At 32.5% G+C, this 16,181-nt stretch overlaps 2 protein-coding genes across 2 annotated transcripts in view; one reads left to right on the top strand and one right to left on the bottom strand.

The window, feature by feature from the left end:
* Vps11 (vacuolar protein sorting 11) overlaps positions 1–16,181 on the top strand; it is a 204,864-nt gene that overhangs the window by 29,446 nt on the left and 159,237 nt on the right. The gene's annotated exons all lie outside the window — the stretch shown is intronic.
* LOC111643661 (uncharacterized) lies at positions 7,263–7,823 on the bottom strand. The gene has a single exon (XM_089592255.1). It carries the CDS (start codon positions 7,821–7,823, stop codon positions 7,263–7,265), a length of 561 nt encoding a protein of 186 aa, XP_089448381.1.

Below are 16,181 nucleotides of genomic sequence, written 5' to 3'. Positions count from 1 at the left end.
CTTCAAAAGTTTTGGCACAAAAATTCGTGTGGCCAGGAGTCCGCATAAATTCTCACACCTGGGCACGTAAATGTAAAGCTTGTCAGAAGTCGACGGTTGGTCGACACAACAGGGCACAATGCGGTCGATTTACAGAACCTGACAATCGATTTGAACATGTTCATATCGACTTAATAAGATTACCACTCATTCAAGGTATGCAATACTGCCTCACAATAATTGACAGATTCACATGTTGGCCCATGGCAATTCAAATACCCAATATAAGAGCTGACATAGTTGCTAAAGCTTTCATGGATCGCTGGATCAGCATCTTTGGCACACCACTCCAAATTACATTGGATCGTGGGGCGCAGTTTGAATCAGAGCTTTTCAACGAGCTCGCTCGGATCATCGGCGCAAAAATGGTGCACACTGTGACATACCACCGACAGTCAAATGGGATGTTAGAGAGATTCCATCGCTCTCTCAAAGCAGCCCTCAGATGCTGCCCACAGTCATGGGTTGACTGCCTACCCACGGTTTTTTTTGGACTCAGGACAGCCTTCAAACAGGACCTGGAAGCATCTCCGGCTGAAATGCTTTTCGGCACCACACTCCGAGTCCCAGGAGAGTTTTTTTGTTACAGATTCCCTGCAAGCCGACAAAACGGCTTTCGCTCAAAGCCTACGTAGCCTCTTTAGAGCAATACGGTCCGTTCCTGCATCCAGGCACAGCTCCGGTCAACCGTTCGTCTTCAAGGACCTTCGATCCTGCACACACGTTTTTAAAAGGGTTGACAGCATCCAGAAGCCACTGGAGGCTACCTATACCGGCCCACATCGTGTCATCCGGCGCATGGAACAACGCACGTTCGTCATTGAAATCAACGGCCAGGAGAAGGTGGTCTCTGTCGACCATCTGAAGCCTGCCTACCTGGAAGCAGTAGAACCGTGCCCAGCTAACCAACCAATACAGCCCACTACACCAGGTACAACTTTGGCTCAGCAAGCCGACCGTCAACAACGAGAAACACCTTCCCAGGCAGTTGACGAGCCAACTCCAGCTCCAAGCGCTCAGCCCAGAAAACTTGAGCGTCATGTTACCTTTCCAGCGCCCCCCGTGCCAGGCACTGGAAGGGGACTACCTGTAGCGCCTCAACCTGGTGTACAATCTTCGCGCCACTCGCGCAAGCAGACGCTGGTGCCGAGGAAAAAGTTTAACTAGCTCAGTCAAGCTCTCTCCTACTCGCGCGAGCCAGCAAGCGGCAGCACGGCCGTGACTGATCACCGCGGTACTGTTGCTATCTTCTTCGCTCGCCTTCCAATAGTGGACCACCTCAGCTGAGGTGCCAGAAGCTAGCCCCCCGTCTCAGGGGATTGTGTGCCCAGCCTTACACCGAAAAGCAAGCGCCATGCACCGTGCTCGTGGCTGGGACACGTGTCAAGAAACAGTTATTTTTCTAATCTGAAATTTTCCTTGCAATCAAGTTATATTTTTGTACTTATACTTTATTAACGTTAATAACTAGTTTTAAAGTTGACGAGCACGCGAGTATTTATTTCGCCTTGCAAGAATCCCGCTCCCAAAGCATCCAACATATGTACTGTGAAAAAAATTTTTTTTTAATTTTTCCAGACCCCAATCCACTCGTAGGTTTGCTACAGGCCCCAAACGGTGAATTTCGGATTTTCAAAGATACCTCCGCTATTTCTTAACCGATCCCAAAAATTCTAATTGAAAGTCAAGGACAAAAATAATTTATACTAACTAGAAATTTTTCAAAATTTTTGACGCCAAATTCAAATTTTGGGAAACGTTCGAAATTTATAAAATTGCGTACTACTAAGAGTCTTATCAGGACAGACTTGAAAAAAATCTATAGATTGTATTATATAATATTCTATAGCTATGAATTTTTTCAGAATTTTTGAGATTTGGCAACCTGAATAAAAAAAAGAAAAACCCGTTTTTTCACCTATTTTTTCGCTATAATGGCTTCGATATACCTCAAATAAACTATAGAAAAAATAGATATATTATTTTTTGGCACTTTACTCAAATTATTTATACTGAAGAATACTTTATCAAGATGAATACTTACATAAAAAAATGAAAAAAAAATTGTCACGATTTATAAAGTTAGAAAAAATATGAAAAAATAATTGCAAACAGAATTCAGTGACGCTTAATATCAGTTAGAGTAACAGGTACGTGCAAAGTATTATTTAGAAAGATGTAAGTAACTAAATACTTTCATTATGTAATATTTGAACTTATGTTTTTCATTCTTCCACTACGTTCTGTCATCTACATGCTTAGCAGATATACTGTCCAAGGATGATTAGTACTGGGCCACCGTCTGCACTCACCTACGCTTACGGAAAAGACTAGAGAGAGAAGAGTATAGTGCGATAGGATCTTGTTTTTACCGAAACAGATATTAATATTGACTGTTGCAGTAATAAAATTGATTTGGTGAGATCTTAATAATCAATTCGTAACTATTCAACAATCTCATAAACTAAACATAACCTTGTGAAATGAAATATTAGGGATTCATTTTATCTGGATTTATTGTTTGGATTTTTTAAATAATAATATACAGGTAACCAAAAGTAGTTGAAGTATGAATAATTACCTTATGTAGTTTTCTAACCTTGAAAACTTGTTAAAAATTGTTTTTCTTGAAACTATTATAAAGTATGCTATATCAGTTATATGAAAACTTTTAATCAATTCAATCAATTTGATACTGCAACATATGTAAGTTATATGACCTTAATATTTTTAATAACTTATATTAATAAGTATAATTAGTTGAGTAATTATTGGTTTCAAGAGATACAATATTAAATATATGTGTTTTTACATTTTTTTTTCTTTTTGCTAATCCATTTTTTTTATACAACCGATTGCATTCGTGAAACTTTTAATAAAAATAAAAAATAAATATATTTCTTTGTTTTGAGAATAAAAGTAAAAATATACGAAAGGTCCAGTACAGTGAGTTACGGTAAAAAATAAGCGTAGTCCAGCGTGAAAATTCTTCTTTCTTAGTAAACATGCACTTGTTATTTGTTTATTAGTATACCACTCAACAATTTTAGTTTCAGTGAAAGAAACATTTAATAATTTGATATATTTTGTCTTTGAGTTAGATCGCTTTATTTAATAATTATTTGGAATCTTAATAAAAATTATATACGAAGAAATATTAAAGAATACAAATTCCATCATTAATTATCCATGTAACCCGTGTAGTTATGTAAATGTTCTATAGTGTGTATAGTAGTAATTTTAGAATTCCCATACACTGTCTACATAACATTATGATTTACTAACTTAATGTTTATTTGTTCATAATTATATTGTACTTAAAGTTTGTTATCGTAATAAAATGAAAAAAGGTATTAAAAAGTTTAATTTTATTAAATTAACACCACGCCTTTAGTATTTTGATTCAAGAAATTTATACAAACAACAGTAGACCAAAAAAGTCTTGTATTGTTTTTACGTGTAAAATTCCTTACTTTATTTTGTAACTTGATCTAAAGGTTACAATATTACTCACTTGTATTGATGTACATAGTGCTATTATGAGGCCAATCTTTGCGGTCAGTATTTCCTTAGATGTTGTAGAAGTGTTATATACGTTAACGTTTACATTCGAATTACAACGTATAAGGAATAATACAGCATTTACCGTATATATTTTAGAAATATCTTGTGTAGGTACATATAATGCGTTGTTTGTAAGCTGATTTTCAAATAGTATAAATTTGAAGCTTTTTGGTCAATCATTTTTATTGATTGCCAGTTGTAAGTTTGCATACACATAGTAAATATTCTTGAAACTTGAAACAACCATAATTCAAATGATGGCAATAAAAAAGTTTATTTAACATAAGCATAAATAAAATACAAACCTACTGTTGAATAAAAAAAAATTTATCAATCAATAAATTTTTTTTTAACTACTGTACTATGATGACATTAAATGTGTCAGTAGATCAACATCAAGTTTAATGTGATACAAAACTTTTACAATGTTAAATTTTTTATTCTTACATTTTAAAATTTTTTCAGATTTATCATTTCCGTTGGAGAAAACTCAATGACAATTAAATGTGTGGCTTGTCAAATTCAAATCGAACATTTCATTGGAGGTACAAAAAAAAATAGTGGATACAGAAGAACTGGCAAATCAGTTCTCCGATTATTTAAAAAAAAATATTGTGATTAATGATTTGATTAGCCCAAAATGTTATAAGGGAGACCGGGGTAATCGTGGCCACCTGGGTAAACAGGCCACTGGATATATTCAACCATTTAATTGAGATAAAAATGTAACATATTTTTTTTTTTATTGAAATATATCTTTACTTACATGCCGTCAATAAAATAAAACCATAGAATGACTTTTTGTTAAATTTTTAAATAATTAAATTTGATAGTTAAAAAATTTGGAGGAACAGCTACATTATTAAACTTGCCTCAAGCGGAAAATACATCAAATCGATTCAAAATTGACACAAATTGAAAGTTTGAACCTCAATCTACAATCTGCTTTTTTTTATTTTACCAAATATTATTTAGAAATATAATTATAAGTAATTTAAAATAGTCCTATTGTGGGGTGTGGTGGCCATCTCTACGGGGTACATTGGCCATCGAGTTTGTTGTTTACGTCAATACTGAGTCAGTCTGCTAATCTGCGGATACTAACCTAAACTTTTTAATCGTACTTACAGCCAAAACAAAACAAACAGTGTCAGGTGAAAGTTATGTAGTACTTAAGTAATTAGTCATATTTTAAGTAAATTCGGTATTAAAGGTGCAATAAAAATAAGTCATGGTGCGTAAGTATAAGAGAAAAACTATGGATAAAGGCTGGAATGAATTCCAATTGCAATTTTCAATTGAAAATGTGCTTGGTGGTACCTCTTGTAAAGCTGAGGCAGAGACGTCAGGCATCCCAAGAACGACTTTGAGAAGGAGAATTGCAATAGCTGCGAAAAATGCTGATGAAGCAGAGAAAACAAATAAGTCTGCAGGTTATAGTCGTACTTTTGATGATGAGCAAGAAAAAGCTTTAGCAAATTACATTGAAGAAATGGAATGTAAATTCATGGGCTTGACCTCGACTGATGTAAGAAGACTGGCTTTCGATTTTGCTGTGAAATTTGTAAACGATAGACTGATAGATTAAGAAGTCAAAAATTTATAAGAAAGTTTAAAAAACATCGTAATTATTTTTCATTCAATTTCTACAACGATATACCGAAAAATATATATTTCTCTTTATTCTATGTGTATTCGCTCCGAGCCAATGCAGAGGCTGCGCCCTCTGAAGCTGACATTTGACGACTTTTCTTGCATGTAAACAAAGAGTAGTGATATATATATATATAAATATATCTTACAAATGTCAAAATCTCATTTTAAAAAGCATACCTAATGATGGATGTTGTAATTCGGACTGGTTTTTCTCCCGTCACTCATTCGATAAATTTTGAGCCTCAAAAACTCGTTAAGGGAAAAATGCTATCTCTTTCCCATGTTCAGAGAGTAGAAGAAGTAAAGGGAGTAGGTGATTGCAGGTTAATAAGGTGCAGTGTTATAAGAACAACCAGTGTCACTGAACATCCTTACAAAGTGAGCTTAGAGGTAAAAATTTTGATCTTTGTAAATGGACGATAAGTAAAAAAAAAAAAATGTGAATTGCATATTTTTTCAGTTAGACACTAATACATATGTCACACATGCATCATGCACATGTGTTACAGCTGATGGACACAAATGTAAGCATATTTCTGCTTTAATAGAGTATGTTAATGTTGATAGAAGTCTGTCCAAAACATCATTAGAACAACAGTGGGGTAAGCCCACCGATGCTCAGCTGGGAAAAGATTTGTATGCAAAACCACTCGTTGTCTCAGACGTGTTTAAAAAAAAATCAAGTGTTTGTTGCGATATTCAGCCTTATTATGTTAAAGTAGAGGATCTGTTAGATTTAAATTGTTCATTGAGAGAAATTTTGAAATTGGAAAATAGAAGTGAACAGTGTATAATTTGTACAGTCTATTTTAAAAGATATTGTACATCATGCCGTCACTAAATGTGAAAATAGTGTGATAGAGGGGAGTGCAATTTGTTTGGTACATTTGTCAATGAGTAGCACTACTTACTCATCAAATATTAAAATCAGTGATCCGGAAGTAAAATCTTATTTTGATACTCATGTATGTCGTCAAGAATTAGACATCATTCAAATCTGTATTGAAACTGTAAAGCAAAGTGAGTGTGATAAATGGTTTGAAGTTAGAAAAGTGAGGATAAGTGCTAGTTCAAAAGCTCATCGAATAAAAAGTAGAACAAAAAAAACTGAAAATGAACTTGTCCAAGATTTTCTTTCTCAGAAGGAAAACAAAATAAGTGAAGCTCTGGAGTACGGAATAAAGAACGAAAAGAAAGCGATTCGCGAGTATTCTCAAAAATTTAAACAAGATGTAAAGTTTATTGGAGTGTTTGTAATGCCACAACAGCCCTGGTTGTGTGCCAGCCCTGATGCCGTTGTTATTCATGAAGATTGCATTGTCAAGGTATTAGAAATAAAATGTCCCATAAGTTGTCGGAGCAAGCCTATATTTAATAATAAGGAAAAGAAGTTTAATGTACCTTACTTATATCTGCATAATGACAGAATGCATTTGCAAGCTTCACACAAGTACTACACTCAGTGCCAGGTACTTATGTACGCCATGGGATTGAGTGAATGTGACCTCTATGTTTGGTCTCCGAAGAGGAGCTGCTTAGTAAGTGTATACAGAGATGAAGAATTTTTAATGGAAGTAATACCCAAATTAGAATGTTTTTATATAAAAAATTTCCTACCAGAATTAGTCAATTATTGTAAACAAAAATCCAAAAAGGGAGTTACAGCTAATACAGCTACAGTATACTCTGAAGTTGAACAATGACTTCTTTACATAGATACACAATGTAAAACAATTTTGATAAAACGTGAGTCAGCAGAATTGTGATATTAAATGAAGTTAAGTTACAACAATGTCTCTGATATTTAGTTTGTTAAATCAAATATGTCGGCAATGTAAATTAAAAATTCTATGCCTTAAAAAAATCAATTAAATATAAGTGCAAAAAAAATTTGTAATAAGTCAAGTTTAAATTAGTAAATTAGATAAAAATAAAAGACTGAATATTAAATAACAATAAAAAAATTTAATTTATTTATTTACTTAATAAAAAAACAGTATTCTTTAAATTTTTTGGTCAATGATTGGTGGTTGCAAGTTTACTAAAACACAATACATAAATATAATATCATCAGCATAAGGAAGCATTTCTGTGGTAAACTTGTCGACAATCTTGTAGGTTCTAATCCTTTGCATAATTCTCTCAATATGTATTCTTACTTTTGCCACTTTATAGGTTTTGTCAACTTCTTTTGCAGTAAAATGCTTATTTTCTAAAAAAGGAGGCATTACAACTAAAAAATCTCTTCCAGAATCATCTAACAAAGTTTTAATCTGAGGGAATCCCTTATCTGCAAGTACAAGGTCTCCTGGTTCTAAAAGGTCCAAAATACCAGATGATACAGTAATTTGGGAGTCACTGGCACGTCCACCATGGCACTTACTCAAAAGAGAAATAAATCCTGAGGGAGTACACCCTACTAGCACTTTAACCCTGTATCCCTTCTTATAATGAGAGTAAAATTGGACTCTTTGCTCTATAGAAACTGGCTGTTCCACCTCAAATTCTGTACAATCAATAATTATTCTGCAGTTCTTGTACTCTTGCTTGAAGGAAGTTGGCATAGTTGCTTGCACAGTTTCTTTTGATGGCCAAAAAATGAAATGTTGACATTTAGCAATCAAGTGTTCTAAAGTGCAGTAAAATATTTTTGAAGCTGTTGTTCTATGCATGTTAAAAAGTACTCCAATTGCAGAAAACGTCATTCCACTTTTCATTTTTACTAAAAACAGAAGAAGTCGATTTTCAATGGTGATTTGTCTATTAGGGCTATAGTCTAACGTTGTTGGAGACAAAATTTTGAGCAATAATTGGAACACTTGAGGCATCACTCCAGCTAGATCGACAAATTGATTCGTATTAGACAGACTTACAAATCCATGAAATCCTTTCGAACAGATTTCACTATTTTCAACTTTCTTTACCTTTCTTTACCATTTCTGATGTAATTTGAGTTTGAGCTTCACATGTCACTGGACCACTGAATAAATTACACAAAAAAATTTCTTTTTGCTCAACTGTCTGAATAAAACTTATTTGAGTAGATTTGTTAGCTACTTGTATGCAATGTTTTTTTTCTTTTTCTGGCTCGTTACTGAGGGTAATGTTTTGAAATTTATTTGACTGCAGATTTATTTCTTTAACTGGCGCATCATTAACTGCAGCTGCAGAATCAGAAATATGTTTACGTTTTACATCACATTCATAGCTATGAACAGCTGCATTCACCCTTACTCTGCTTTCTTCATCAAAAATTTGTGGAACATAACTAGGGTGCAGAAGATCATCTGATTTTTTATTATTTGCAAAATGATGAGAACAAATACGAAAATAAGGTGTTGGTTCCCACGGAGAACCATCAGTGTTTTTTGGCTGCATCGCTTCCAACCATTTTCTACGTCTTTCTGCTGCACGGTTTTCTGATGGAAATGGATAGAACTCTAAATCACATGAATTGGTCGTTGTATTTTTACAGTTTGCGATACAACATCGCATGCTTCGTTTTGATGTCCTCACAGAAGCTCCTACATTAAAGGTTATACTGCTAAAAGGAGGATTACCTACAAAATATGTTCTTGTTTAAGGTAATCGCATAAATAATATTTTTTCTAAGGTCAATAAAGACTTTTGCATAATTATTTACGTGACATGATCGCTGCTTTTATAGGAAATTAAAAAATATTACTGCTAATGATGTTTTTAAAATGTATTACTATATATTTCTTCGTTTGTTTACATGCAAGAATTGTTGCCTGATTATGGCTAGAGAGGGCGCAACCTCTGTGTCGGCTCGGAGCGAATACTGACAGAAAAATATTTATGTCGATATACATATTTATTTATCGATCTGTTATGTAAGTAATTATTAATTTACATAAATTTTTAATTTTTAGACGTAAGTTTACTAGCAACACTTAAAATAACCTTTCAAATCGATGGCCACTGTACCCCGGGGTATGGCCACCTCTACCCCGGCCCTGGGTAAAATGGCCAGTTTGAGACGCATTCACTTTTTCATATTTAAACTACATTTATTATAAATAAATAACTCAACAAATTCAATACTATTTCTACACATCCGGCCCCTTTTATTTGCGTTTTTTAAATTATTCTACAATCAAGTAGTCGTTAATAATAACGTGATAAAGTTAGGGTGGCCAGACTACCCCGGTCTCCCTTACCTTTTTTCTCTTAAAATTATTTAAGCGAATAAAACTAGAAATGGATCAAAGTCGACCAAATCATAGTAATCTTGTAAGTTAAGAATGTAAGCGTAGTTCATCGTCTCAACAGTTAAGTTGTAGCGATGGTTCGGTACATGCTTCTCCCGTTTCAAAACAGTCTGAAGAAGTTGAAAAAGTAGAACTACCATTTCCAAGACCAATTGTAACTCATTCATACTGATTTATACGTAAGAAATATTCTAATATAATATAAGTACCATTGATTGCTCGAAAACAAGTTTTTTTTTAAGCAAGGATATACATTTCCGAAGGTAATCGCTGTTGCAACGATCACATTTTCAATAAAAAGTTTTGTGAGGATGAAATTTATATAATAAAAGTTGTATCGAGTGCATGTTCAGTTGCAGTACATGATTTATCAACGATGTTAGAGTCGATGTGCGTGTCAGCTGACCAAGAACTCACAGATAAGATTGGCGATTTCACACTTTTTGAAGAGCGAATTAAAGCATTCACTGGTCTTAGTTGAAAAAATGTGATTCAATGACGCGACATGTTGGTTAACATGAGAGACTCTGAATGCCGAAACGTTGCTCAAGCTTTGGTCGCTTCTCTATTCAAATTAAGAAATGGCAACTCGAACAATCTTATTTCATCTATTTTTGAGCTTAAACGACCACACGTTTCCGACTTCTGTGCTTCTATCTTAAAAGCTTTTGAAAAAAATTTATTAGCGAAAAATTTTGGGCTAAAATCTGTTTGTAGAAGCGATCTCATTAATAATCACACTGTAATTAATGTTAGAAAAGGGCATGATATCGGTAGTGATAAACTTAATTTAATCGCAGGTAGACTGTCGGCTGGTGACAGAAAAAATTAACCAACTTTTTACAGTCTGCCAATTATAGGGGAAATATTTACAGCCCCAAGCTACAAAAAAATGTATTAAATAAGATTCTATACGCATTCATGCATTGTTAAACATTAATGTTAGTTTGCAAAAAAAAAAACAGCTTTTCAAAACAACTTTTTACAGTCTGCCACTTATTTAAATGAAAGACCAGACTGTTCAACATACTACAAATTTATTGGCAGACGACTACTCCAAATACTAACTTTTACATAATACTATTAGTTTGCAAAAAAATAAATAGTACTAGACACAATGTTTTACAGTCTGCCAAGGATAGTGTAGAGTTGCGCAAGCATAAGGTTGGAGAAATTTCACATGGCAGACGAATTTACTATGTAATTTTTTAGACGTACTGGTGAATTAGCATTTTTTTCCCAATAACTCGGAACAATTTTTTACAGTCTACCTTTTTAATCAATGCAAATTTGTAATTAAATATGACATTTAAATTTATGGGCATACTTATTCGCAAAGTTAGATGTGTAGGCAGACGAGGTTAAACTTGTTAAAAAAACACAACAATTTTTAACAATGTATTTCAGTCTGCCAATTTTTTTCGCAATATTTAGTTGTTAAATAGACAAACTTCAAAATGGCAGACGATTTATTATTATATTAGTGTCCATGTAAAAAAAAGAAGAAAAAATTTATTCCCCATACTGGCCTTTTACAGTATTGTAACGAATAAATCAATTTTTTCCAGTCTGCCGCTGTTTTGCAGCATTAATTAGTTAATTAATTATCTAAATATTAATTGGCAGACGTTCTTATTCATGGTACAAGTTTTTGTTATACGTATGAAATTTTTTTTTTATTTTCACAACAGTTAGCACTTACAAATTACATCGTATAAAACAGTAAAAAAAAAAATTTCAATTAGAAAATACAATAAGTAAATAAATTTAATTAAGAGCTTTCATCAGATTTGCCTTCATGAGACATGTTTATGTCAATGCTGATATCGCTTTCCGCGTCACTATTATAATCAAAATCATCACTATCATCATGCAAAGATTCGTTTTCCTGCAACACATTCTCGTCTTCTTCTTCTGTTAAATAAAAAAAAGAATTTACATTACATAACACTCATTATCGGCGAAAAATTTCAAAATAAACTGCATTGTCTTATGACAATTTATTTTAAAAATAACATACCTTGAGAATATTCTGTTGGCAATCGAATTTCTTTGATGGTTTCTGGTGTTTCAGGGCCATCAAACCATTTAAATTCGTAATGACCATCATCACTTAAAATCCAACCATAATTGGTTGCATCTAATGATGAAGGAATATTTTCTATCGCTTTTATCCATACATGTGCCACGTAAGCGCTCCTTAAGATTTGTTGCAGCAACTCCCTTGAACATAGTGGCAGATTAGATGCATCAGCAGAGACAACAGATTTCTTAAATGACTCCATGTCATTCATCACGCCATACGTTTGTGTAAACAATACAGATCGCGCTTCATTTACTGTATTTATGTTTCGTAATTTATTTTTTTTTGTTGCATACATTTCGCACACAAACTGTTCGATGGTCTCTACTGCGTTAGTAACTAATGCTGGATCTGCCAGATCTCTAAAAACTTCTTGGTATTTTTTGTTACTACGTAATATTTGAAATGGTTTGCTTTTCCCTTTTTTATGAAATGCTGGCGTAAAATCACTACCAGTGAACGCGTGAAAAGCAGGTAGTGCAGAGCAGAGTAGGCTGCCCAGACTATTTCTGATTTCGTTTACATTAATAAACCTGGTATTATTTCCTACTCCAAACTGCAACCAAACAGAAAGACCATCATCAAATTGGACCATATTAGCCAAACTTATAACTAAAACGCCTCCATGAAGTCTGAAAGAACAGTTCCTTAAAAAATACGTGGTAATTTTTGTTTCAATAAAATAAATGTAAGATAAATAATTTATTTTACGGAATATTGTAAATACTAAAAATATTTAAGTTACTATCAAAATTAGTGAAAGTAGTATGAAGTATATTTATTTACAAAGCTGTGACCTAGAAATATTAATTACGGATTCTAAAATTCACACATTGTTCGTATAACTAATAGTCGTAAGAAAAAAAGTATCTGGAAAATAAATAGCAATAAATTTATTTTTCTTACTTTTGATATTATGGGAAATACAAATACAGTATTCTGTTCGGTTATACAGAAGAATTAAACAACTGGATTGAAATATGTTGGTGCATGTAAATAAAAATGCGATTTGTTTCATGAACATTAAATTTACGATTATTAATATTACGTAAGTTGTCTCTAATACCTTTTCCAGATCAATATTCGCTTCTAGTGAGATGCCGACTAATCTGCCAAATAAATCCCGCTGCAATATTACTTCTTGTACTTTACCAGCAACATTAATTTTCCTTTTTTTTTCTATGCTTTTAAAATTACATATTTTCGTGTTTTTCATAACATATGTACTTATAACATTTTCATCTTCTGAACAGCTGTCGAAAAAAATTTTTCATAATATGATGTTTCAAAGTTTTGGGCTTACAAAATAACTAAAAAATTGTTAACTTGTTCAATTAATTGTTTAATCTGTTTAATTAACACTTTTACCATGAGTAACAACGTCTGCCTATTAATATGCTGTTAATTAATCAACTGATTAATGCTGCAAAATAGCGGCAGACTGGAAAAAATTGATTTATTTGTTATAATACTGTAAGAGGCCAGTATGGGGAATAAATTTTTTTTTCTTTTTTTTACATGGACACTAATATCATAATTAATCGTCTGCCATTTTGTAGTTTGTCTATTTAACAACTAAATATTGCAAGAAAAAATTGTCAGACTGGAAAACATTGTAAAAAATAATTGGTTTTTTTTTGCAAGTTGAAAACAGTTTTGCAGTGTCCTTTATGAGTTCTTTTTGTCTGCCATTCATGTTATTTAAAATTAAAACAAGTTTAAGACTATAAAAAATTGTTCCGAGTTATTGGGAAAAAAATGCTAATTCACCAGTACGTCTAAAATATATATACATCGTAAATTCGTCTGCCATGTGAAATTTCTCCAACCTTATGCTTGCGCAACTCTACACTATCCTTGGCAGACTGTAAAACATTGTGTCTAGTACTATTTATTTTTTTGCAAACTAATAGTATTATATAAAAGTTAGTATTTGGAGTAGTCGTCTGCCAATAAATTTGTAGTATGTTGAACAGTCTGGTCTTTCGTTTAAATAAGTGGCAGACTGTAAAAAGTTGTTTTGAAAAGCTGTTTTTTTTTGCAAACTAACATTAATGTTTAACAATGCATTAACGCGTAAAGAATCTTATTTAATACATTTTTCTGTAGCTTGGAGCTGTAAATATATCCCCTATAATTGGCAGACTGTAAAAAGTTGGTTAATTTTTTCTGTCACCAGCTGACAGTGTAAGATGGTACTTACCTTAGACACGAGAAAAGCACTAACAACGAATATCAAAGAAAATCGTATTTTAGTAAAAAAAAAACTTATCTTGTCAAGCTTTTTACAACCTGTACAACAGATGGATGTATCGTTGACGTGCTTGGACTTTTGTAGCGAATAAAAATGATGCTGATATTCTTAGAAGTGAAATGGAACACAATTAAAGTCTGATATTTTAATTATAGACCGCGGCTTTCGAGATGTTGAAAATCATTTACAATCAAAAGGCTTGAATGTATTAATGCCATCGCTAAAAGGCCAAAGAAAACAACTTACGACAGCTGAAGCAAATTATTCTTTATTAGTAACCATGTTTTGATAGGTAGTAGAAGCAGTACATGGTGTTATCAGTCAGAAGTGGAAGTTTTTCCATAACCAATTTGATAATAAAATGCTACCTGATGTAAAAACTTACTGTCAAATAGTGGGTTTTTTAAATAACTTATTCTGTCAGAGATTTGATGAAAGTACATCAATTACAAGTAAAGTGTTATTGCAAGTAAAATGTCACAAAAACAAAGAAAATACGTTAGCTGAGGAAGCAGAATCAGGAAGACAGAGACGTAGAAAAAGTAAAATTTTAAAATTGCAGTTTCGTGACTTTGAAGATTTTCCAGAAATGATCGAAAGAGATTCAAAAATATTATTTACAGGAACTCACCAGTTACACCAATAGTATTATATCCGGCAGAAATCATAGATAAAAATAATGAAATTATTATAGAATACTTAAGAGACACCTACAATTGTCAAGTTTAAATTTCGATCGCGACACATCTTCAAGAAGACATACAATTACTTTATTGACTGCATACCCAGTACTATTGAGTACATTGTAATACAGAGATACTGCTATAAGTGCGCAAACGGCATGAGAACAATCGGCTATTGTTCTCACGTGGCATCAATTATCTACTACTTAGCATATGCGAGATATCAGTCTAAAATAATTAGACCAGCTGAAAAACTGTTACAAATTTTTCTTCAACATATTGGAATACCTGTTATTAACGACGACAGTGACAAAGATTAGAATATGTTCTTTAATTATTTACATCTATATTTTAAGTACTTTTTTATTCAGAAAATCAGATGTATAACTAGTTAAACAAAAGTGTGATATTAGATGTAATTAGTCATCATTTTAATGAATAATGAAACTCATTTCTTTTAAACTATGTAAGACATATTTTATGTTTGTCTTTATTTAAAAAAATTATGTAATAAATTTTTCATATTTTTTTTTTTTGTACTTTAATTAGCTACTGAGAAATTTCTAAAAAGTTAAAAAGTTAATGCGTTCTTAAAAGTAAAAAACTTAAATTAAATTACATTTTACTATATGCCAAAGCGTCACAAGTTTAACAAATTGGGTTTGTGATCATTTTTCCGCATCATCTTTATTTTTATGAATAATACTAACTTTTTTATGAAAATATACAAAAAGTTCACATCATTTATAGTATTCTCAAGTATAAATAAGTTAAGTAAAGTGCCAAAAAATGATATATCAATTTTTCCTATAGTTTATTTGAGACACATTGAAGCTATTTTAGCGAAAAATGGGTGAAAAAACGGATTTAATTTTTTCATTTAGGTTGCCAAGTCATAAAAAATCTTGAAAAGTTCATAGCAATAGAATATTATATAATTTAATCTATAGATTTTTTTCGAGTCTGTACTGACAAAACTCTTAAAAGTACGCAATTTTAAAAATTTCAAACGTTTCCCAAAATTTGAATTTGGCATAAAAAATTTTGTTAAAATTTTGGTGAATATGAATTATTTTCGTCTTTAACTTCTAATAAGAATTTTTGATATCGGTTGAGAAATAGTGAAGATATCTTCAAAGAACTGAATTTCATTATTTTGGGCCTATAGCGAACCCATGAGTAGATTGGGGTCTGGAAAAATTTTCAAAAAATTTTTTACAGTACACTATGCACATGGATTTTTCCAGATTTTTCAGGGCTAAGGCAGTTTTAGCCCCCTATCCGTAATCTAAAGTGCCTTAAGATAGGTTTGTTGATAGTATCTGTCTTTTTAACAGTTCTACAACTGGCAGTTATAGCCGCATTTTCCACACATCAAGTAATCTACAGTTATTAATCAAGTTTCCACAGCAAGAGTGTATGGTGTGTGACATGGTCAAATTTTTAGTACATGGTGGATCGTTTTCAATAACTTCCTCTTGCCCGACATTTTTACCGATGTTGCCGTCTTCCCTTGTAGCTTCGTTTCTTGGTATTATACCGAGGTTCGTCCGAGCCATTCGTCAATAGATACGAAAACTTTTTGACAACCTGATTTTTATCTTTGTTTCAAGTGCTTACTTTAACAAGTCAGAGATTCGGAGTTAATCAAGTTATTTAACGTCAGATCA

This window comes from Copidosoma floridanum, unplaced genomic scaffold, assembly GCF_036245765.1.
Source record: "Copidosoma floridanum isolate Cflo_tuat_1 unplaced genomic scaffold, Cflo_Japanese_pri ptg000015l, whole genome shotgun sequence".
Classification (NCBI taxonomy): Eukaryota; Metazoa; Arthropoda; class Insecta; order Hymenoptera; family Encyrtidae; genus Copidosoma; species Copidosoma floridanum.
Note: the sequence above shows the minus strand (reverse complement) of the source record. Positions and strands in the feature narration are given on the sequence as shown.

What these genes read in the sequence shown, in the direction of transcription:
- LOC111643661 (XM_089592255.1), bottom strand. Translation starts at nt 7,823, where the DNA reads ATGCCAACTTCCTTCAAGCAAGAGTACAAGAACTGCAGAATAATTATT.